At 37.6% G+C, this 23,766-nt stretch overlaps 1 protein-coding gene across 2 annotated transcripts in view; it reads right to left on the bottom strand.

The window, feature by feature from the left end:
• Nucleotides 1-23,766, bottom strand: part of LOC107590953 (parkin coregulated gene protein homolog) — a 101,538-nt gene that overhangs the window by 74,437 nt on the left and 3,335 nt on the right. For both annotated transcript variants that reach the window (XM_016279914.1, XM_016279915.1), the window contains exon 2: nucleotides 7,830-7,964. In XM_016279914.1, coding sequence (XP_016135400.1) covers nucleotides 7,830-7,964 — 135 coding nt within the window. The remainder of the gene's footprint in view (nucleotides 1-7,829; nucleotides 7,965-23,766) is intronic.

The raw sequence follows: 23,766 nt of genomic DNA, 5'->3' as shown, positions 1-23,766 counted from the left end.
TTGGGAGACAGACAGAGAAGCCAGATAGAGACGTGGCCAGGGAGGTGGTGTCGCTACACCTGGGAGACATGGAACATCCCCGTGGGTGTCTGAATTTGAATATGAATGTCTTTCCTGATTCACAACAAGGGCAGTGACAGGGGCACTTTCATCTGCGGCGAGCGCGTATGTGCGTGCGCATCGTACCGTGCATTAATCACAGGGATGCTCGAGCACCTCCACCAATCCAAACACACCGACCTTCAGGTTACAAGAAAGACATTAGGGCTGTCTATCCTCTCAAAAGAGGGGGGAGAAAAAGCTTTCAAGGTAATGAAATTCTGCCATAAGTTAAATAAAAGACTTGTGAGGACAGGCCTGAGCGAAAATATATATTAAAAAAAAGTCAGGGTAGATTAAATTGGATCTACCCCCCCCCCCATCCTTTCTTTTAAATTAGGCTTAAGTGCGTGTGTGGCGTATTTCTTCTTTCTCAGGATAACAGCATTACCGTCCAGAGTGAATAGAATAATTTCCAAACCAATTAACCTCTGACAGAACGGATGAGTGGACAGGAATGAGAGCAAGTGAGGAGAAAGAGTGTGTGCAGATGAGAGAAAGGCTGATATCTTTGAGGGAAAAAAAGAAGAAAAAGGGGAAAAGCTTTGCACAAGGGGACAGAGTGAGTGACAGGGGTCTTAGATAGTGACGGGACCGGCATGACAGCGACAGTTAGACTGCGGCGTGAGCTAGAAGGAGGTAGAATATCAAATGATCGCCTCCCCCCAATCAGTTTCCCCTCCGCCAGCCACAGTGCGCTGCTAGCATTAGTATTTGACATTAGTGTGCGCCCTGCTCATTCTCTATGCTGAGGAGTGTTTGGCATCCAGCTGCTATGGCTCCATTTAGTTAATTAAAGGCTCCATTTAGATCTGCAGCCTCCTGGCTATGAGCATGTCAATCAATAGCAGCTCTGTGGCTCATGGTGGGGCAGAACGACTGATCCAACACCCCCCAGCCCCGGTGCATCTCGCTCCTTCGGCCAAAGTCTGGGCTCTCAAAGGTGCCCATCTTTAAGTTCAAATACATCAATGACTGCAACTCATGCAGCTTCCATATTTCTCCATATAAATGGCATGGACAGACTCTATTTATTCAGGGCTGGAAGGAGAGAGAGAGCTGGAAAAAGCATCATCAGTCATTCAGAAAACACAATTTTCAGACTTCCCAGCATTTCAAATCATTTTGCCTTCGCGTTAAACCCCTGTAGATCTGGAGCGCTGTTGCCACACAAATATCGTGTCAGTTTGAAGATTCTGACATTCAAATCTTCAAATGCCCTTCTGTAAATTACCCACAATGCCTTGCTGGAGTTATTCCAGGCCATTACATTAGGCAGGTCTATGAGCAAATATACAGTGGCTGATCGATAAAACACATTTCTACCAGCAGCCCATAAGTAAAATTAATTAAGCGCTTACTCTCCATTCCCAAGAGAGTGGTCTTTTATTTTCATTCCTCTGTTTTTTTTATTTTTCGCCCCCTTGGATAATTGCGGTTAGGTTCCATGACTAGTTACAGACTATAGCGGGAGGGTAAGTGTTAAGCAGGGGGTTCAAGGTTTGGTTGGTTAGCATGGGCTGTTACTGTTTTCACCATAAATGACATGGTAATGCATTGTTTTTTACTTACAAAACACATGAATTTGACAGCATTTTACAGTAAAATCACATAAATGTGATGTTAAACCATTTACAGTTTTTTGCTTATTTTGTGATCTGTAGAAGCAAGAAAATCATACAGGTTTGGAACAATATGAGAATGCAGGCAACTACCAATGACAGGGTGTTTTTGCAAAGAGATTGAAGGCATCTAAGGAGCTGGTCTTCTCTTCTCTCTGTATTTAAACAGGTGTACGTGTCCTGCCAGGTCTATAATGAGGCTGCTCCTGGATTCCAAAGTGGACTGTGGGATTAACTCCTTAGAGTAATACCTCTCCTTGGACGGGTCATATAGCTGTCAGGAGAGGGTCTGTGCTACATAAGGTACCGCCCATTAAAATGCTAATGTGCAGATGGAGATAAAATAGAGGGGAAATAAAAACACCCCACCTCAGCGCTGTGTCTGCAGTGTTATGCACACTGACACACACTTACGCATACAGGTCTTCTCCTCCCCCCCTCCTCCTGACATAATTCAATCAGGGAATTGAATGGATGAGATCGCTTACCCTCTCTATTTCTTGAAGCACTTGATCAGATTAATTGATTCCCCCCCCCCCCCCCCACCCTCCCCAGTCAGCAGCATGATAGATGGAATCAAGTTTACATTGATGTTTTCTATGAAATGCTTCTTCGATTTTACACCCATGTCAAAATTCTGAGCAAAAAAAAATGACAACATAAGAAGAGAAAAAAGTAGAACACAGAAAGACTTGGAATAACTGATAAAGGTGAAGGATGACATGGATGCATGGACACTTGTTCTTATTCAGAAGAGCCTGTGGTCTGAATCATGAATCAAATGACTCTTATAAGCCATTAAAAAGGCTCAAATGTATGAGTTAATGATTTTAATCAGTTTAATGAATCAATCACTGTGTGAATCAGTTCTTGACTTACTCACTGAGCCACAAGTCATCAACAACACTAACAAAAGAAAGCAGGCTACTAAAAGAATAAATAATATAATCATTAAGGTGCCAGAAGTGAAAAACAGAATCATAAACAGAATCATTAAATTCTTTACAGGCTTGTTCACACCAACACAAATGTTCAGCACGAAAATTCTGTCCATTTTTAATGCAAATATTACTGGTTGGCAAGGGTTTTTTTTGCAGTTCAATGGAAAAGAAAGATTAGAACAAAAAATCTGTTGCATTAACAGCATGCAAATGTTTGTGTGGGTCTAAACAGATTCATTAACAGCCCTAAATTCACATTTAAAATGTTTATCGCACCAAATTTTCACACTGAATATTCATCTTGTTGTGAACAATCCTTACAGCTAGTTCACATTGCCCCAAAAATAAATTTTTAACTCAACCTGTTTATTCAGTGTTTGTTGGGTCTTGGGAAGCTTGAGCAGTCCGGTGTAATTTTCCAAAAATGCTGATGCAATCTGACGTCATTGTGATGACGTAACAGTTCCAGTCAACTCAATAGAACCAAATGAACAGAAGAAACAGGCTTTTCAACTGCAATTAATCAACATTTTTGTAAACGCAATAAAGCATGTTTTAGGGATAGAAAAAAGATGTGCTGTGTATTTAGCATTAAATAATAAAATGTGAACAATGCATGCAGAAAGACAGGTTTGTTGGGGATCTGCCAGATATCAGTGACCACAACATCAGATACCTCTCTCTCCTCCTCTCTCTCTCGATGGAGAAAACACTTTAGAACACCATAAAATTGATGGACTCTTCTGATAGCAGCAGGACCATGTGCACGAGATGCACAAACGAAAGAGTGAGAGAGAACGAGAGAGACCTCCTGCTTACTCTTATCAGTCTACTGCACATGTTCTTAACACACAACATGTCAAAGCTTTAAAGGGGTCATATGATGCTTTTTTAAAAATCATTATTTTGTGTATTTGGTGTAACAGAATATGTTGACATGCTTTAATGTTCAAAAAACACATTATTTTTCAAATACTGTACATTATTTTAGGTCCTCTATGCCCCGCCTCTCTCAAACGCTTCGTTTTCTACAAAGTCCCTCCTTCCGACAAGCGCAGTCTGCTCTGATTGGCCAGCTGACCCAGTGCATTGTGATTGGCCGAACACCACAAGCACTGGTCGGAAATGTAACGCCCCTTACCATCTCTCTCTCTCTCTCTCTCTCACACACACACACGCACGCGCACACACACACACACACATGATGCGCAAAACTCAGCATTTGAACAGTCAATAGCAAATACTTAAACTAATAACAAAACAGTAGCTGATTCAGAAGCACCAGATTGTCATAGCAAAGTCAGAATTACCTCCTCTCCTAGGTTCACGAAACGGTCGTCCATAAAATGCATTGCTGTTCTGTTGTAAGTAATCTTAAAGATTCCTAAATGCATCTACTTTCGGAAGGACAAATAAAGTGCTTTTGCTTTCACCTAGAAACACACAGCGTCTCCCTGACATGGCTGCTTCAACACTAACTGCGGTTACTGAAACCACGCCTTCTTTCTTTGCGTGAACATTTGGGCGGCATTATACTAATATTGCCACACAGTGAAGTAGATATCTGGGGGCGTGTTAGAACGAGCGGTTTTAGGGGGGCGTGGCAGAGTCTTAACTTTGATAAAGAATATCTCTTTGGTTTTGAGACTTTAGTCTTTGCAACTTCAGGGATCTTATCTATGCACAATCAGCTTGTAACACTCCAAAGAGAAAGGAAAACTTGAAATTGCATCATATGACCCCTTTAACTGCGGAGACACCACGAGTGAGAATTGTGAGGACTCCTAGAAAAAAAAAAAAAATATCAGTTCTCTACTTCACATCTCTGTGCATTCAAACGCTGTCCTTGACATTTAAACAGCAGAGTCTGTTCTCATACATCAACACACACGTACACCTCCTCCCTGAATACACACACCTGAATGCTCACACATGAGCAAAAACTCAATGTTTAAAGATGCAAACGCACACAGTAACGCACGAAAGGGCCATTTTCTAAAGGACCATGTATACCATGAAGTAGAAATACAGGGAGGTATGGAGAAAAAGTAAAAGGGGAAACACTTTAAAACGCCTGCAGGAATGCACTGCTGCTCCCTGCTGCACAGAGAGGGGGATACACACTCAGAAGGGGAGACGAGATGAGATGAGATGAGATAAAAAGAGACAAAGATATAGATATTAATAGATATTGATTTAAATATAAGGAAACATCATCGTTGACCATCCCTGGTGTAAATAAGGGGTCAATGACAAATATATATTTTTTTTTTTATCGATTTTAAAATACTAAATTTTTCAAATTCTTACAGAAGCACTGTTGTTTTCAAAAAAAAGTTATACATTTTTCAAGAAAAGTTTACATTTAATAACTCTAAATGCCATGTGGTAAAACCATCAAATAAAAAGTAACATAATTTTCCAACTCTGAAAACATTTGCGTGCACACATCTTAATCAAAGTGTACAAATTCATTTTATATATATTATACAAAATATATATATATAATATATATATACACACACACAATATATTATATATATATACACAAATATAATGAATTATTAATTAATAAATATCCTTATTTGAAATATTAAGATTTGAAGAGTCGCACCACTTGACATTTTACGTGCCAAACAAATCTTTGTCTTAAATTGTGTGATATTTTATGAAACTTTTTGACCTTGACACAGTAAAGAATGTGCAATAAGGTACATAATATCATATTGCAGTAACGTCACCACAAGCACATATTTCCAATGAGCCTGTGTAGATTAAATCACATGACTTTGATTTTGTTGACAACAGTTTTAGCAAATAATATTAAGCAGAGAAGCAATTTTGTTGAAATAGTTTTCATTAAGAAATAATAATAAAAAGATTACGTCAAAGTACTTCGGTTTTTTGTTTTTGTTAAGAATTTAATTTTCTTTCTTTATTACGATATCAGGATATTTTTATTTCATGCCCCCTAAAAATAGCAAACTGAATTTAAATTCAGAAGAAAAAAAAATGCTTATAAAAAATTGGAGGTATTCAAGCCAATGTATATATAAATTGCTCTTAAGATATTTTTTAATAAATGAATAGATTCAGGGTGCCATATCATTGATCCAATGACAGATCTGCATGATTAAACCACCTGGACAAAAAAAAAGACTCTATTACAGACTTTGCTCCCTCTCTTTTAGACGGATTGATCTGGTCACCGTATCTTGAACTATTGCCCCAAAGGTTCCTCTGTGCTTACACAGCTGTGCCCACATACTTCATGTAATAAACTAGCCTTTCATACACGCATGCACTGCTTCCACTTCCACCTAACATACACCTAATGAAACATTTATAAATGGTCTCAACCCAAGCATGACCTCTAAGTGACCTGGTACTGCATATATTACAGGGGTCACTGAGGGCACGGTTTTACTCAAGCATACGTGTATCATATTTACAGAGCGAAGGCGTGTAAATACTGCGTGTGAAAACCAGAATCAAATCAACAGCGGCATGAGAAAGAAAATCAATAAGCATTACAGATGCATTAGATGTGACAGCTACAATTTCATACACCACTTCCTGTCGGCTCCCAGCAATTTCATAACAACACAAAGAAAACGAGACATTATTTTTTCAAAAGCATAGGAAAATTCATTTTGAAATTTGCTTTTAATAATTCATGCCGAGGCTTTCAGAGTTTTTCCAACCAGGAAAAAAGAGAAATACTCATGAATGAGAGAGAGGTGAGTTGTGCCTGTCAGGCACTGTACTGATTCCTCTGAATTAGTGCAGACAGCAGGTTAACACTGATAATACTACTGCTGACCTTCATGAAATAAACACTATGTCTAACCAGCAGGCGCACACAGAGACTCGTGACAGTCTGCTATTAGGTCAACCACAGCTACAAGCTGTATCACTACGCAACTGTAGCGCAGAGGGGACAATGAGCATCACTCTGATTGATCAGGGCTCTTTATCTTTTCCAAGCATAATACTCACTCTCTCACACACATACTTTTGTGGTTTCTATCAAGAAGGGAATTTTGTTTACATATACAATACAGTGCCAAGGTCTTAGGCCACAAGTATTTTCACAAACTAAAAAAATAGTTTAAAGTCATTTATTTCTATCTTTTGCTGTAGAGAAATATCAGTTTACATTTCCAAACATTCATTTTTCCATTACATGTAATAATACAGTGAGTTTTGTTTGCACAAGGAGTGTATATCTGATATCACCATTACCATCACCATCATCTCCGAAATGCTTCAAGAAATCCAACCTGCAAAGCTACCTGAAAAACTATGCACAGGTGTACCTAGGGCAAAAGCTGCTTTAAACGTAAAGGATGGTCACACCAAATGTTGCTTTAATTTAGTTAATAGAAGTTGTTAATTGATAAATGAAATTTATTTATGACATTATTTGTGACGGCATCCTCATTTGACAGCATTTTACACAAGTGCCTAAAACTTTTTACAGCACTGTAGCTTTGCAGGTAGGTCTCTTGAAGCATCTTGGAGACGTTGGCACAGTTCTTCTGGATTTAGTCTGTCTCACTTTGTTCTGTTTCTTCATGTCATTCCAGACAGATCAGATCTCTGTGTGGAGCACTGGCTGTTGTCAGACTCATTGTGCAAACAAAAATCTCACTGGATTATTACAATTATTGGCAAAATGAATACATAATACATAATGGACACATAATTAGCAAAAGATAGAAATAACTGACTTTAAATAATTTTTTAGATGGTGAAAATACTAGTGGCTTAAGACTTTTGCACAGTACTATATATATAAATAAAAACATTTCTGCGCTTTCACTTTTTCATTAATAAGTCAATGACGTGGTGCTCATTTCTTTTTCTTTTTCTTTTGTTTTATATGGATCTATTAATTCATTTAAAACACTTATATGTATTGGGAAAAGTTGCTTTATCACAATTTGTATTAGGGAAAAATGCTATTCATGCCACATTCAATGGAATCATAAAGCTGACGACCAAGAACGGTCTACTTCAGGAAATTAGTATCTAAATGACAAGTAAAGAAATCAGCTACAGTTTGTTTTGTATGTGAATAGCTATATCTACAAGTGATGTGTACGGAAAGCTGATAAATATATTGCACTACAAAGACAGCAGAGCAAAAGTTGTTTTTAAATACCTTCCATGCGATGCGGTTGCCTTTAGAGTCATGTTCCAGTGCGATGGGAAAGTCTCCACGCTCATAGAACTTACGGAAGGCAGTGGGTTTAGCTGGCCTCTCTCTGAAAGCCCCTGCAGCTGGAGGGCCCACCACCTACAGGACACAGAGAAATAAAGCCTGTTAGATGCTGTGTCATCAGAGTGAATGGCAGTCTGAAAACCATCACAGAAAATGAAATGGTTTTGATCCTCTTTCATCCCAATGTAAATCTGCACTCTGTCTGATGTCAGAGGAAGCATCTATCTGCTTTACAGCGACACGCTACAAACCATCAATTATTCACAATGTCTGCCTCATATAATTCACATCTAGCAGTTCACACAAAGTACATATTAGCAGTATAAATAAACTGGTGCATTCGCCACAACATACAAGATCGTGACAAGCTAAAGAAAATTAAATGAGAGTTGTTTATTCGGGAACACAGTTGAACTCGTGAAGACTCCAGCAGTGAGAATGTGGCAGCCCAGGGCTTTGCTCCAGGCTTTGGCATAAACTCTGACTTCATCTGAATAAAATCACACAGAGAGTCACCCAGTGATGCTGTTTTGCTTAATTGCTATTGAGCTTAATTGCTATTGGTTGTTCAAATTTAAATTAATGCATAAAGCTAATGGTTAACAAACAACTATGCTAATGTGTTTATATGAGAAACATGCTTTTGGCACAATAATACATATCTTGAAATGCTTTACATATCTTCTCTGTGGTCACATCAAAGTTTATTTGCAGGAATGAATCAGTGTCTGTAAAATAGAAGTTGGTTGACATAGTCTTGTTATAAACATGAATTATGGACACTAGCTGTTTTACTAATTTGGTGTTAGCTGATTTTGAGCTCACTGGTTCAGTGAGTTGAACTTGAAAATGAATTGGATCAGTCCAATACGTGAACAATTATAACCACAAGCAAAAATAAAAGACACTTTCAAACCAAGCAGCCCTCTGTCAGTCAACATGGCAAATCTGTTGCACAATCTGCATAGGAAAAAAATTTTCTCACATAAAATTTCAGAAAGCGTGGATTCCTATTGAAATTACTACATTTCACCCACAAAAATTTGATTAACATCAGAAAACATGACTTCGTATTTAGCGGCCATTTACACAGAATGTGTTTTTGAATTCCGCTGCACTGATTATCCATTGTTTTTTTCTATTATAAACATGCCGTGTTTGACCGTTGCATTCAGGTCTTTTACAGCATCTCATGCATAATACAGCATTCTAAAAATGTGGCGCTCAAGTTCAACTTTCAAAATACGTTTTTTTTTTTTTTTCATTCAACTACCCTGTGTCTCACGATTTTAACATCAAAACACATTGTGAATAGCTCTTTAAACTGCTCTGATCAAACTTAAACCAAAACAAAAAGCAAGCAAACCAAGCAAAATGATCCGATTGAAAAGATCTCAAAAGAATTATTCATTTACTCCTCTCACAAACTTTCATGAACATTCCAAGAACAATTAGGGAAGTTGTCACCATTATTCAACAAATAATGACTTTGATCTGTTTCTCTCACAAAGCTTTTGTATGACTTCAGAAGACTGAATAATGACTGGAATAATGACTATTCATTTTCGCGCAGAAAATTCATATTCATATTCAATAGCTTCAAAGAGGCCTATGATAAGATTAAATCTGGTACACAATGTTTAGTGGTTCAATAATTTATTTAATGTTAAATAAATATAAATATTAATTATATAAATATAAATATTAATTTATATGGCAGCAGAATCTTAACAGATAACATTCAGCCTGTGATGGACGGGAAGGAAGTAAATGTTCTCCACACAGTGATGGTCAAGTGAGCACTTCCTGTGAGTGAAGGAAGATGATGACAGCAGAGTCCATTCTATCTGCCGTTAAACCGAGAACACACACACTCATCTGGGGAATGAGTTGAGTCCTCAGCCATCTCTTTCTATGCAAGCTGTGTTTCAATCACTGGAAACCGCTCTACCTCAGAGAGAGAGCAGCTCATTAATCCTCAGGCTGACTTCGCATTGGAGATGGTGTAATTCCATGAAGGTGATCAATCACCTGCCCAAGCTGAGGCCACATCTCTCTCGCTCTCTCTGGGCTCCTAAACTGCTTCTGAGAGCCTCTGATGGATGCTTGGTGAGGGGCTGCAGCTCTCCGCTCGGGCAGGTGAAACCCGCATTAACATTTCCACTGCTCTCTCTTGCCTCCTACTCTCACAGGACACACTCCCCTGACAATATCATTCAATTTCTGATAATGTATGTGTGTGTGTGGCTGGTGACTCACCAGGTTTAGAAGAAAAAACAGAGGCTGCTCTGATAAGGTCAGACTTCACACAACCGCTGCAGGCAACTAAATTACCTCCCTTTATTCATGGAGCATTCACCTCCACACTCCACACACATACTCACCGATCCACCCACTAATACACATACACACACAACCTGAAGGGAAGGTCCCTTAGAAAAGTCACCAAAGCACCAAAATATCAGAGTACGTGATGGCTCGTCTGTTTATCTATTTATCTGAAATGAGTGGTACAATTCACTGTAGATGAAAATGGGGAAATATGAGCATAAGTTGTTTGAAATTGTATAAATGTCCACAAAACCATAAAGGCTTTTCCCTCATTCTGCAACTTTATCTCCTACATAATGTTCCTAATTATACGAGACAGACGGACATTATATAACGTTTACACTGGAAGTGTGAGAATTTAAATGAGAACAACAGCCTTCTGTGATGGTGATAAAACTCTGAAATAACACCAATATCTTGTTTATTCAAAGAGGACATCTGACTTCACCTTTCTTCAGTGACATGCTAAACATACACTTCTGTTCAAAAGTTTAGGGTCTGTAAGATTTTTTTTTTATTATTACTTTTAGACACTGAAAACTGGAGTAATGACTGCTGAAAATTCAGCTTTCCCATCACAGAAATAAATTACACTTGGTATTAGTATTTCACAATATTCTTATTTTTTACGATATTTTTAATCAAATAAATGCAGTGTTGGTGAGCTGAGACTTCTTTCAAAAACATGAAATCATTCCCAACCCAAATTTTTAAAGGCTAGTGTAGTTTTAACATAAAATATAAGCTAATAGATTTTCATTTGCTGTTTGTTAAACAAATACAGCAATGTAGATGTGTTCTAATTGCCTTTAGCCTATTAATGATCAAATGTGTGTAAGCAAAATCTGACATTTTGATATTCTTCTCTCCTCGTCTTTCCTTTTTTGGGGAGAATAGGAAATATGCAAATTAGAGATTTTTTTTTTTTTGCCATCAGGGGAACCTGAGCCTAAAGTCGTGTGTAGAGCTTGATTTAACACTCCTCCCTGCCGGTACACTCTTAAAAATAAAGGTGCTTCACGATGCCATAGAAGAGCCATTTTGTCTAAATGGTTCTATAAAGAACCTTTAACATCTGAAGAACCTTTCTGTTTCACAAAAGGTTCTTTGTGGCGAAAGAAGGTTCTTCAGATTATAAAAAGGTAAGAAAGAGATGGTTCTTTAAAGAACCTTTGACTGAATGGTTCTTTGTGGAACCAAAAATGGTTCTTCTATGGCATCGCTTGAAGAACCTTTTGAAGCACCTTTATTTTTAAGAGTGTAGCCTGCTGAATGCTAGTGAGTGTGTTGCCCCTGTGAGGAGACAGAGCTCAACTGAGTCACTCCTGATTCTGATGAAAAATGACAACACACGGGCAAAGACGCCAACGCTCACTGTGGAGAACAAAAGAGAACGAGGGATGAAACTAACATCATGTGTTAAATTATGAATAAGTTAAAGATAAAAAGCTTGAAAATGGCCACACAATGCTGATTTTCTTCAGACTGTAACAAACTCTTGTACAAAACCTAAATAAATGTATTTTGACTTCAGCTCGGCAGCATACTGTACAACAAAGCAACCAGCTTTCAGTCTTAATATAGCTGATCATACAGTATATAAAGATCACAAACATTTCCACAGCTCTACAAAACACAAATACAAGAAAGCAAAGTGGCCTTTTGTGGAATTTTGTGCTCCTAATGTTTCAACCATGTTTTGACCAAATCTTAGATTGTCTGATTCGGTCTGATACCCTACACTAGTAAAACTGTCCTCCATAATCTTATAATCCTATAAGCATCACATTCACTCAGTGATGCCACAAACATTCACAGAAAATGAAGATGTTGTTTTAATAGTCTTAATCTAAACTTGGATGAGCAATGTAATACATCTGCCATTCCAATTTGTACCAGAATGAGTCTTTTCTGTCCATGTTTACCACACGGTACACTGGCACGAGAAATTAACAAAGACTCAAGGCAAAAATGCCACTGTAAGTGATAATATTGTTCCAGATATTTTAAATGTGGGAGCAAAATGTGCAAAGAAAATATATAATGTATTTAATATTATTTTTTTATAATATGCTATTCTAGGTCTTTTCTATTCTGTCTTGTTATATTATGCCTCTGAACACACCATAGTGATCTGTAGCAGATGATAACTAAATGCCAGTCAATATGAATAAAGCAATTGATATAACTAAAAGCCATAGAATGTCTTATATGGTTAGAAATCATTCCAGGAGGCAAATATTTCTACTTAATAAAAAAAGTAATTTCTAACACACTGTACACTAAACTGTAAGTGCATTGTGGGTAATGTGGAAACCTCATACAGCTGCTGCACATTCAGTCAGTGAAAAATTAAAAGAAAGAATTCTTCTGTTGTGTCGCTTTGCACATGAATGTACAGTAGTGAACACTCTAAATGAATTAGAGGAGGGCATAATTGTGTTTCACACACTACAGGCAGTAACGTTTGTAGCTCTTTGTGTTATGCACACACACACACACACACACACACACATCTGGTCACCGGTGCTGACTTTTTGCTGAGCCAGCTCAATGAATCAAGCACATTGATCAGTCTTGCCACACTTTACATTTACTGCCATGATCAGTAATCAGACCTGCATCTATTCAGGACTGTGCAGACCAATTTAACAGCACTCTAAAGAATAACACCTATGATTGTGAACCATCAGACACATTCCATCAGCACATTCACTGCAATCTACAAAGGCATCTGGACACCTATAAGAGTGTGTATCATTGCAGATGTGTGTAAGCTGAGAGATTTTTTGACTGTTGGTCAGCAGTTCTGTTCAGATTGTTGATTTTATATTGGAACACCATGAGATTATCAAGCCAGAGCTGCGTTCATCGACACAATAAGCTCATAATGTTCGTCATCTTCAGCAGAGATGACCAGATACTGCGTCTTTTGGCTGACAAACACTGAGGCAACATCCCACTGCTGATTTCAAGCTTAACAGCCACCACAAGTTTCATCAGGTGACAAAAAAGAACACATTTGATTATGCATGTATGAATTTAGATGCACAAAATTCACACAAAAAATAAAACAGCTGGCACATTTTTCACAGACACACACACACACACACACACCTGGAACCTCTTGCTGAGATCCAGGGCATATCTAAAGCAGCTGAGTGGGATTTCATCTACAGTCTCTGAACCCAATTTTAAAAAATAAACAAAAATGACTTGTCATTCAAATTTTGTACAGTGCACTTTTGAGTATCAGAAATTGATGTTACAGTAGTTTTAGCTTTTAGTCAGGCTTGAATATAAATTTGTCACCACAATCTGGTCATCTATAATTACAAATACTCAATCAACGTAACTCAGCACACCTGAAACGAGGATAGGTGCATGGGAACAAAATCAAACAAAAAGTTTAATCAAAAATAAGTAACGAACCCGCAAACTTTATTAAACGCAACGTTTCGGTGCACTGACCTAAAGGTGGACCGAAACGTTGCGTTTAATAAAGTTTAAGAATTAGCAAGTATTGATAGTGTGCGGGTTCCTTACTTATTTTCATCTATAATTACAAGAAAGGATGATTATATTCTTTAGACAACTGTTTCACGTCATTAAAAAATTAGCTAGAGCTATTTTGTTCATTATTCATTTAGCTATCTAAATGCTCTATTGTTAATTCCATTGAACCGCTGATCTGTGGTTTTTTTTCTTGAGTAATCAGAACAATTAATTGCCAAGGACCAACATCTCAGAAAGCCTAATCATCAAATCTATTGTATCTGCAATTGTTTTAGAGCTAGCCTTTGTGATTAACAAGGGGCATTACGGCTCATTTTCTCAGGAGACAATGGAAACAGAGCAAAAAGAAGAAGAAAAAAAACCTGAATGACAAAATAATTGATTGTAGCAACAAAAAAAAAAGACAACAAATACGATTCAAATCATTTTTCATACATCACATTTCTCTAAAGTAACACTAAAGTAAAGTAACAGTGACTTCACCAGATAAATCATAAAAGCAGATAAAAAAAATGACAGAATACCAAAGAGAATGCAAACAAACTAAACTGATCTCACTCTGAGAACTAACTTCTACTGATTTTGCCACATTTTGCATCGGCAGAAGAAAGAAAACTGGAAAGAGAAAGGAAGACCTACTGTATAGATCATCAGGAGTCCCCCTCAGGTTTTGAAAGGCAACTGTCCTCTTCAGTAAAAGAGGAACCAAACAGTTAAAGGAACAGGTCACCCAAAAATTAAAACGTTTTCATTTACTCACCCTCATGTCATTCCAAACCTGTATAAGTTTCTTTCTTTTGTTGTACTCAAAGAAGATATTTTGAAGAACCAAACAGTTATTGGTCCCCACTGACTTCCATAGTAGAAATACTATGGAAGTCAACTCTGTTTGATTACCAGCTTTCTTCAAAATATCTTCTTTTATGTTCAACATAAGAAAAAAACTCATACAGGTTTGTAATGACATGAGGGTGAGTAAATGATAACAACATTTTCATTTTTGGGTGAATTATCCCTTTAAGTGAGTTTGCCACAGAAGCCTTGCCTACTCTGGAAAAAAAAATCACAATTCCTAATCAAAGTAGGCAATATAAGAGAAGAGGGACATTCCCTTAGAAATACACAAAGACTGCTCTTCAGGAGAGAAAGTCTGCACTGCAGTGTTCAAAGTCTTAAAGATAAAACACATGTTAAAAGATTCAAAGAAACAAAAACATTTAGTGAAAGGTTAGAAAAAAAAAAAACATGTATTCAAAGAAAAGAGATTAAGCAATAAAAGATGTTTTTCTTTTTTGGCTGCCTTGTACAGTAGTTTCCACTAAGTTACTAGTTCAAAGGCTAAGTTTCAAAATGTGGCAACAGAGAAGCCACATTGGAGGCAACATAAAAATATTTAATGCAAGTGGAATGCGTTATATGCAACAACAAAAAAAACTAAAAAGTTGATGTTTGAAGCTAACATTACTTATATGTATTTTATTTTATTTTATTTTATTTAGAACAAATATTAATTAGAAAAATATCAATCTCACACAATTCTCAAGATAGCATCATCACAAAAAATTTTGTTAGATAATCATGAAAACATTTGTATCATGGTCCACAAATGGGTGTAATCTTGGCTATGGGTTACAAACAGAGTGCTGGTAGCTAATGTGGTGCAATTGTTACAGTTGGCTGGAAACCATGAGCCAGTGCACTATCCAGCAAGACACTTAACCTAAGGTTTCTCCACAAGGACTGTCCCTGTAATAAGTGTACAGTAAGTCAATTTGAATGAAATTGTCTGTCACAAGCATCAGCTAAAGAAAGGAAACAGGTTTAGTTGGAGTAATCACATAATGCATCCTTTTGTTATTTATTTGTTTAACCAGTCTCTTCTTTAGCTGATCCAATTCATTTAGGACTCCCAATAGCCCACCCTTCCCAAAAGGTCAGGTCAACATTATGGCGATTTACTTCTTATAGATTTTTAAAGAAGAATGTCAGAGAAAGGACATTGTGCAGTATATTGGCATGATGTGACTTTTGGGTGTATTGATTTCCTCCCAGCCATGTTTCCTCATGTGCTAACAGCATGTAGGCGGTCACAAGGCCTTGAGAGATAACAGTCCATGACACCTGGATCATCCTATGGCTATGACCCTGAACCAGATTCAAGGGCACTCTCTGTCGTACTGTCATTTTGAATCGAGTTCACCGTCTGCTAAATCTTCACATATCCATCTTCAGGCTTCAACAGGCTCATCTCACTCAAACTCTGCATTTCCTTTTGCTCATGATTGTTTCATTAGTTTTTCACTTGTTGGTCTACTTCCAATTTTTCTCCCTCCAGGATCCTATTTGCTTTTGAACCTAAAACAAATCGGTTTGGTTTATTTTTTTCAACTTAGATTTTATTTTCTCATTTTTATTCTGAAAAAGTGATATTGACGTTTTCCCTTCCTGCCAAACGGTTGTAAGTCGTCTTATCTCCAGAGCAGCTAGCATATGTTACGTATTGATTGTCTTTTGTCTGCCACGCGCTAACCGCTATTGACAAACACATCCAATCATACTTTCCTAAGCTTGCTGTCCATAAAGACACAGAATCGAACCCCAATCATGGGTCACAGATGCTATCTAACAGCTTTATCTGAGTCGTGCTCTTACTCTCACTATTTCCTTTCTATACCACTGTCACTCATATCAGCCTGATCTTGGGCATCGACGTCACTCTCACTGAGACACCAAACCTGTTGAAAACTCAAATTTATCTATGATTGTAATTTTACTCATACAAAGCCTAGCGTATTAGAAGGCAGTTAGAAGGCAGACACTATGTATGTTTAGCAGCAAAAGCTGTTTCTGCTGTTATAAAAAATGCACCACGGATGTATCATGAAACAATGAGAACATGAGGAGAACAATGATGGACAGCAAGGTTTTTGCTGAATAATGACTTTGTTATGTGACGTAAATCAGGGTTATATAGATTACGGAAAAAGCATATATCAGCTATTACATCCTGAAATATATTTTTAAATATAGCCAAGATGGCAATTTAACAGAGAACTTAATTTAAAGAGGCAACGTCTTCCAGAGTGCCAATTTTTCTCAATCTCAACACCACAGAAAAGGTCACAGGGAGCCCGAGATTGACATGCGCAAACATTCTTCTGAGTTCTGCCCATTATCCATTCATCTTTAAAGCAGCTTTTCATAACAAGGCGCTTTTGGAGATAAATTATAAAGCGCAAAAGAATCCACAGCTATCTAATTTTAAAGTAAGAAAGCATTTAGAAGTTAGCGTGCATATGCAGCCTCTAAAGTACTAATCCACAGTTTCATGTTGCTATTTGAAATGTGAAATGCACAAGAAAAGTGCCCAGGGAAAGGGGAGAAAGGTGAAAAATTATGCAGGCAATAACATTTCCAGATGCTATGTGTTCAGTCAAGGGCCTTCAGAGCAGAGAGGGTGTTTGATCAATATAGCATCAGTGCTGAGATGCAGCCCTGTGACTAACATCCACATATCCATTTCTCCATCAGACTTGACAAGCGGATGGATGGGTGGACGGAGAGATGGATAGAGACAGACAAGTAAATGGACAGATGGATGGATGCATCGATAGACACACAAATGGATGGATGGAGACTGACAGCTACATGGATGGATGGATGAATGGATGGATAGACAGACGCACGGATGAACAGACAGACAGATGGATGGATGGATGGATGGATGGAGACAAACAGGAACATGGATTAATGGATTGATGAATAGACAGAAGGTACATGGATGGATGGAAACAGTCAGATAAACAGATGAATGGGTGGATTGATGAATGAATTAATTAATTAATTAATTAATTAATGAACGAACGAATGAACGAATGAATGAATGAAGCCACTGGTGGAGAGACACACAGCTACATGGATGGATGGATGAATGGATGGATAGACAGACGCACGGATGAACAGACAGACAGATGGATGGATGGATGGATGGATGGATGGGTGGGTGGGTGAAGAGATGGAGACAGACAGGCACATGAATGGATGGTACAGGTACATGGATGAATGGATGGACGGATGTGCGGACGGACAGACGGATGGATGAATGGAGACAGGATGGATGGATGGAGACAGATGGGTACATGGATGGAAAGAAGGAAGGATTGATAGATAGATGGATGGAGAGTTACATGGATGGATGGATGGATGGATTGAGATAGACAGGTACATGGATGGATCGATAGTACAGGTGGATGGATGGATGGATGGATGGATGGATGGATGGAGACAAACAGGAACATGGATTAATGGATTGATGAATAGACAGAAGGTACATGGATGGATGGAAACAGTCAGATAAACAGATGAATGGGTGGATTGATGAATTAATTAATTAATTAATTAATGAACGAACGAACGAATGAACGAATGAATGAATGAAGCCACTGGTGGAGAGACACATATTAGATTGCAGGTTACTGTTTTGGGCCTCTGGCCCCTCCAGCTCTGAAATAAACAGCTAACAAAACGATTGTCACTGATTGGACCGTGTAAGAACATCTACTGCTCCCTGTAGGGATTTTTACTCTATTTCTTTCCCTTCCGTCCTCCAGAAATGCCTTTCATCCGTAACTTCTTCAGGTTGACTGCCCCCTGGCATGGAAAGGGTGATGCATTTCCCACTTTAAAAGTAGGTGAAGACCTCCACGTGAAAAAATAAAAAATGCTCTTCCACTCATCCTCTGTGGCAGGATAAATGGGAAAGAAGATGGTGATACGAGGCCTTGTATTGATTCAGTTTCTATGGCCACAAATACCTGGCAGCATAATAAGCCTGTGTGCTTCAAGATTCACAGCTTTTAAGGCGTCAAATGGCCTTGCTGTTATCAGCAAATCACGCTGCTCACCACACAGACTGGCTATTCATCAGCGACCACAGGAAAAGACCAGAGAGAGGTAGATATTAATAGTTTTAGAGTCAGATCTCAGGCCAGTGGTGTGTGCTGAAGCGATGCTAAATGTCCAGGAATGTAAGTAGCTGGGTTATGGACGGCCCTTGATGGGGGCTTTGTTTATGACCCGCAGAAAGTAATGAAGTAGCTGTCTGTCCGAGAGTGAAGGTACCTGCCTTGCTGCCCAGTCAGCCAATGACATAACAGACAGAATTTTTATAAGAAAGAAGTTTCAGACAGGCTTCCAAAAGACCAAATGATATAATGTCTAATGATCTAGTGAGCTTAAAAGGTAGCAAAGCAAGTATGTACTGGCTATAATGCTTATTTCTCAGTAGAAATGAAATTTATTTATGAAATAAGTAACGGTATTAAGTTTAATAGTTTTTTGTTTTGTTTTTTTGTTTACTGTGTGGAGACGTGCTGATATCGCGTTTGGTCTCGTTCTGTATCGCGTATCTTGTCAGTGTCTGCACTTGCTTGGCCATTTGTTGCGGACAAAATAAGGAAAGTGTGTCCAGCTGAATTAATTTAGTATTTTGTTAGACGGGTCTAAAAAAGCTTAGTTTACCGCAGCAGCCGTCGCATGACGGCTTCCTCTTGTGAAGACCGAAGAGTGTAAAGACCATCGACTCTACCGTGCGTCTCCACCGAGCAGGGACACCGGCAAAGGATAAGTATTGCTTTTTATTTCTCCTCTTTCCTATTACTTGTTTCGCTTCTGTTTCAGTTTTTATAACCATTTCTTACTATGTGTAAGTAAGTTGTTGTTGTTCAGCATGTGTGTTTGGCAGTGTTTTTTTTTAGGATTACTGATAAACTACTGTCATTTGATTTGTATTATTTGTATTTGTTATTTATTTAAGTTTTTGTTACATTATGTCTGAATGTATTATGTCTGTATAGGTCTTTTATTAAGTTTAATACTTCAACAAACTAAATGGAAATGAAATAATATATATATTGAATTTATAAATGTGTATGTACATATACAGTATATATGTATGTATGTGTGGTTGTACATACACATATGTAGTTGTTTTTTTTGGTATTTTGCTTAGTGTTATGTTAGAATCATTATTATACTCTTATACCTTTTGTTCTTTAATGTTTTGAATTGTTTTTAGCTTTATTTTTTGTTTTTCATTTAAATGTTAAGTTTTGACATTTTGTTGTATGCATTTGTCATTTTTATTTAATCTCTTTATTTTTAAAATGTGCATAGGTAGTATTTATAAAGTTTTAGCTTTTAGTTTTGGATCTGTTTTTAGTTGTTTTAATACAACAACTGATTGCTTCTGTTGTCCTCATTTGTAAGTCGCTAATAAATGACTAAATAAATCAATAAAATAATAGTATTTGGTAGCTTGATGTTAACAAAAAAGATATGGGAAGAAGTATGTTTTTTTCTCTTTGATAAGCCCAGTTTTTTATCTTTAATTATGTGTGATTATATGGCTATCTGCATTTTATAATTTGCATTTAGCACTGTTTTAGTCTTCTGTATGCGACTCTATAAAGTAGATAAAGTTTCAAAGGGGAGAGCAGAAACAAAAAGCAGGTCAAAAGCTTAGGCCCCCTTTCGGATCTCCCGACTGCAACTATATTCCTCTCATCCTATCAGAACATATACCTGTGACCAAATTTTGGGTCACGACCCAGCAGTTGAGAACCACTTGACTAGATGTAACAAACAAGGCTCTTGAAATAAATGTAGGCTACACTTGTAAGTTCATACTCTCCTCTTTGAGACCTACAGAACTTAACACACTCCTGACAGTACAGCCTTCCAGAATGCACAAATATCAAAAAGCACTCCTCTACCAAACCCTCACGTTCACAACAAGCATCAAAGTAAACACTCCCTGGCTGTGTCAGTCATTAATTTACACCGCGAACAGACATTAAAAAAAATGAAGTAGAATACAGAATGACATGAAAAAATATTCCAGTCTGCCTGCCTCTGTCTCTTTCTGGTGCAATCACTAACAGTAATGAACGGCATCGTGTAATCGGTAAGACAGAGCTCGAAGATGAACTGCTGGTGAGTTTGACAGGAAACGTATGTGTACGTAGATCTTTCTCATTTTTTTAAAATCTGTGTGCACATGGAAGCGCACACGCCGCAGATTGGATGACACGCTTTGTTGTATAACAAACTTTGCAGAGCTTTCCACTGCATTGCATTTCTAAGCAGAAGGAGAGGTATAGGAGATATTAAACATCAGAGAGAGAATGTGACTGTTGGATGAATCAGCCTCTGACTCTTCTACCTATTACACACATAATGAGCAACACACCTCTAAATGTTTAATGCAGCCAGCAGGATATGTGTGCTGCTGTGTCAATATGCTGTGGATTAGCAGCTTTGAAAGTAGGACCGCATCAATTTGTAGATGACGATAATCTCCGCTCTATTAACAGACAGCAAGTTATTCCTGCCATGTGCCACATTCGGCAAACAGAACTGGTCCAATCAGCCATCCAATTTGAACATATTTATAATCAAGAATCTTTGTTAAAGAAATCACAGTGCAATGGGATGGTTTGCCAAAAAAATTAAAATTCTGTCATCATTTAGGGGCCATTCACACAAAATGTGTTTTTGCGTTTAAAAACGTGACACCCAGGGAAGTGGAATGAATGTTTCAAAACTTTACATTTCAGCCCCATTTTTTTATAACTGTCAGAAACATCATCTAGCACATTTACATGGAAAAACAATAGTTCCGTGTGAACGGCCTCTTACTCACCTTCATGTTCCAAATCCAAACCCATATGATCTTGCTCCATGGAACACACAATTACATTTTAAATACTGTAGGCCTGCTGGTCATGTTTTTTGCATGCAATTAAAATTAACTGAGAGCTTTTAAGCTGCAAAAAAGACATAAAAGCACCATAAAATATCTTAATGTATCCCAAATATAAAACAAAAGAAGCGGAAAAGAAATAGTTAAAAATGCATCATTTATTTCCTCAAAATAGAGCAAATGAGTCCTATTTTATAATTATTTTATGGTGCTCTTTTTGTCTTTTTTGGAGTCTAACAAGCCACATCTACCTTTGTTGTATCCACTTTTTTTCAACACAGAAGCAATTTCATATCATTGTGCAGGACATCTGATCCACTGTCCACTATAGATAAATAACTAGAGGAATAACAGTAAATGTCAAAACAGTATATGTCAAAACTCTTTGCACTACCAATTAGTGTTTATGATTATAATTATAAATTAAAATATTATGCAACACCAGTTTGCAGCATTAAGCAACATACTGTAACAGACTTCTTCATACAGCTAAAACCAGGCTTTGTTTTTCAATGAGAAAAGAAAGTCATAGGTTTGGACTGACATGAGGATGAATACATTTTAGAATTTGAATCTTTATTCAAACTACCTCTTTAATGTTTTGACCTTACATTTAACAATATTTTATCATCAAAACTATCCTCATGACAACTTTGCTTCCCTAGAGGTGAAGCGTGAGGAAAACTGCACAGTCCAAAATATATTTGCACCTTCTGAGCAGGACAATGAGCAAACAAAACAGCTGTTTAGCTTTAGGAAAGACTTATCATTTAAATTTAAGAGTAAGCTTGTTGTCATACTGATGTGAGTTGATGGCTATAATGAGGAACAGTCATAAATTAACAGACATGCCCTCAACAACACTCAGCATCTCCTGTGAGGGACCACAGTCTAGATCACAACCTTAATTAGCACATGGGGGAAATTTAGGTCAGTTTAAGCACAGGAGTGAGGGTTTAGCCATGAGTTAAGGAGGGTAATTAATTAGTCACATGCAGATGCTAAACAGGCTCATTAGTGAAAGTAACTGTGGGCTAAAGGATGTTTGTGTGTCTGTGCATGTGTTAATAGTTGTAAACATAAAGACGCAGAATAAATTAACACAGTCCATGTTGTGAAATAGCTCATTTCATGGTGTGTGGATGTAACAAATGCAGCTTATGTAGGACAAAAAACTGAATGTAAATTATATATAATCTGTCAGATTATTTCTCTAAATCCATCTTTATGGCTTTATGTTTCAAAATGCTCCTCTCAACTACTGCACAGATTTAGTCTAAAATAAGAAAATACTATCTTTCAACAGGGCGATAAGAGCTGCCAGTTTAAACTGATGGGCTTTTATACTTGTTACGGGCATCTAATACATCTTCATCTCTGGCCAACTCGTAGACGCTATCAAGAGACGGGCCGATTTTAGGCAATTATACCGCAGCCTGCACTGATGGGGGTGATGTCGTGAGGCACGATGAGAATGATGGGTAACTGTCAGCTGTGTGGTGAAAAATGGGATCCACATTGTGTTGAAATAAATGTCTAAAGCAAGCAGAAACTCCATTTTGAAGTGACAGTTTGTTTTGTAGATGCTAGTATATGTGCAAAAAAAGAGAGAGAGAAAGAGAAAAAGAAAGACAGAAGACAGGACAATGCTGTAAATCATGACTTCATGAATCCAAAATGCATGTTCCCAATGTATGAATCAGCTCATGAAATCACTAATGACCTGTGTTAATAAATGTAACTGAAACGTTGTGTATGAAACAAATCGGAAACTGTTTTTAAAACAGTAGGATATTAAACCAGTACAAGCCCATTAAAACATAAACTACACCATTAAAGGGTTAGTTCACCCAAAAATGAAAATTCTGTCATTAATTACCAGCGTATAATCAGCGTTGTTTACATTCAGCATATGCGCTTTCTCCTGAATGTAAACAACGCTGATGCATCGTGGTCCTCTCCAAAATGGCGGAAGATGGTAACTCGGGGAGAAGAATTGTTGGATAAATTATGTTATTTTTGTTTACTTTGTGCACAAAAACTATTCTCGTAGCTTCGCAAAATTAAAGTTGAGCCACTGATGTCACATGGACTGTTTAACCAATGTTCTTTATACGTTTCTGGGACTGGGAACATTGCAGTTGCGTTGCTGTCTATGCAGGGCCAGAGAGCTCTCAGGTTTCAACAAAAATATCTTAATTTGTGTTCCGAAGATGAACGAAGGTTTTACGGGTTTGAAACGACATGAGGGTGAGTAATTAAAGGAAC

The sequence above is a fragment of the Sinocyclocheilus grahami genome, unplaced genomic scaffold (assembly GCF_001515645.1).
Source record: "Sinocyclocheilus grahami isolate Dianchi unplaced genomic scaffold, SAMN03320097.WGS_v1.1 scaffold134.1, whole genome shotgun sequence".
Classification (NCBI taxonomy): domain Eukaryota; kingdom Metazoa; phylum Chordata; class Actinopteri; order Cypriniformes; family Cyprinidae; genus Sinocyclocheilus; species Sinocyclocheilus grahami.
This window is presented reverse-complemented; position numbering and strand designations above follow the sequence as displayed.